General features: G+C 44.1%; 1 protein-coding gene across 1 annotated transcript in view; it reads right to left on the reverse strand.

The window, feature by feature from the left end:
- Positions 1 to 2,280, reverse strand: part of Mocos (molybdenum cofactor sulfurase) — a 46,820-nt gene that overhangs the window by 12,668 nt on the left and 31,872 nt on the right. The window contains exon 11 of the mRNA XM_005355732.3: positions 1,753 to 1,877. Within this exon, the coding sequence (XP_005355789.1) occupies positions 1,753 to 1,877 (125 nt within the window). The remainder of the gene's footprint in view (positions 1 to 1,752; positions 1,878 to 2,280) is intronic.

Raw genomic sequence — 2,280 nt, forward strand, 5'->3', positions numbered from 1 at the left:
TTTTGGTTTTTCGAAACAGGGTTTCTCTGTGGTTTTGGAACCTGTCCTGGAACTAGCTCTTATAGACCAGGCTGGTCTCGAACTCACAGAGATCTGCCTGCCTCTACCTCCCAAGTGCTGGGATTAAAGGCGTGCGCCACCACCGCCCAGCAAGATTTCTATGCATAGAATAACTCTAAGACAAGATTCCACTGAAGAAAAGAGATGAAATCCAAGTTTGAAAAGGAAAAAAAAAAGAATTAAAATGTCAAGCATGGAGGTACAACTTTAATCCCAGTATCCGGGGGACAGAGGCAGGCAAATCCCTGATCTACAGAGCTAGTCCTAGGATAGCCAGGGCAACACAGAGAGAAACTCTTTCTTGAAAACAAAACAAAACAAAAGCTGGGTGTGGCAGTGCACACTTTTAATCCCAGCACTCAGGGAGGCAGAGGCAGGTGGATCTCTGTGAGTTAAAAGCCAGCCTGATCTATGGAGCTAGTTCCAGGACAGCCAGGGCTACACAGAGAAACCCTGTCTCTGGGGAGATGGCTCAGCCAATAAAGCATGCATGAAAGCAGAAGTTCAGATTGTCAGGACCCATGCAATTCTAGATGCAGTGGTATGCATTTGTGATTCCTACACACCTAAGGTGAGATGGGAGGCAAGACCAGAATTTTTAGGAGCTTGAGGTCCATCATGCAGTGGTAAGCCAGAAACTCTGCCTCAAGCAAGATACATATGTGCGCGTGCGCACACACACAGCATACATACACACTATTTACAACACACTATACACATACCCATGCATGTACCGCATACATACACACAAACACACACACATGCACACACATACCATATACACATTAAGAAGACACGTATATGAGCTATATACATACTTATACGTACATATAGACACAAACAGATACGTTTACATACTCACATATTTTAATGAATACTCATGACATCTAAATAGCTATGGCATTAAGAAGATTATCACAGTACTGAATTAGCTATGGCCGTGGTGGAAAAAATCCTGTACAAGTTTGAGCTCAAAATAACACTAAGTAAGATGTGTGGCAGGACTGGAGAGATGGCTCAGCTGTTCTTCCAGAGAGCCCAGGGGCAGGTCCCAAAACTCACACAGTGGCTAACAACTGTCTTCAATTCCATTTCCAGGGCATCTGACTCCCACTCTGGCCTTTAAGGGCACTGCACACACATGATACACAGACATGCAAGCACATAAAATAAAAAATAAATGAAACGTTCTACATATACCATCTTTTGCAGCTCTTTAAACTACCTTCGCAACTTTAGGTGAAAATGTAAGAATACTCTGGGGGAAAATGAAACTTAATTATTTTCCTAAATTCTCCAAACACAAACTGGTGGAAGGCCAGCTAGACCCAGGGAGCTTTGCACCGGGAATGGCATCCTGGAAGCAGGCATAAGTGCCACGACCCGGCTCGGGCTCCACATTGTGCAGGCCTCTCCTCTCCTCTGTGCCCACACCGTTGTTACACCCAGGCTTGCTTCTTCTCCAAGTGCCAGCTGTGGTTCTATGCTCCCGTGTCTCCTACTGCAATGAAGCTGTGCTCCAAGCCTCAAAGGAGGCCACAAAACTCCCAGGTTAAAACTCTGCAGTGTGTCTTGCAGCCACAAGATGATGTCAGGAGCCCATTGCCCAGTGAATCCACTTTCCAGGCTGAGCATGCCCCATGCAGAATAACTAGGGCTCCAGCCCTTTAATACCCCATCCCAATGTGATACCTTTTTCAGGTGTCTTCCGTGCATTTCGCTGGAAGTCAGGACTTTGCTTGATTAAATGACATGGACGGCCAAAAAACTTTGACAGCCATCTTGAAACATTTTCTCCACAGTCATAAGTATTTACCCTGGCCAAAAAAAAAAAAAAAAAAAAAAAACCAAAGACAGTAAATTTTTGTCGCAATTCTTTGAATGATTATTCAAATAGAAAACAGTCAAATTAAAATAAGAACACAAAATAAAACATTTCAGTGTCCCTACTAGCAGACAGCCGGAAGCAGCAAACATCTTGGAAAGCTACCTGGATATCTCCCAGGCCCAAGACGACTGTGAGGTGGGACTCATGGGGGGGGGAGGCTTTTGGAGTTGTTCAAAGCTTTGCGGGCACTCCCGAAGATCTTCATGCTAAATACAAACCTGGGAGCACAAAGCTCAGGGGTTGAGATTTCCGGAGTGATATTTTGCCATAATAAGGTCTTCCACCCAGAATCATGTCCTGGTTTTTTTTTTTTTTTTTTTTTTTTTTTTTTT

This window comes from Microtus ochrogaster, chromosome 18 (genome assembly GCF_000317375.1).
Source record: "Microtus ochrogaster isolate Prairie Vole_2 chromosome 18, MicOch1.0, whole genome shotgun sequence".
Lineage (NCBI taxonomy): Eukaryota > Metazoa > Chordata > Mammalia > Rodentia > Cricetidae > Microtus > Microtus ochrogaster.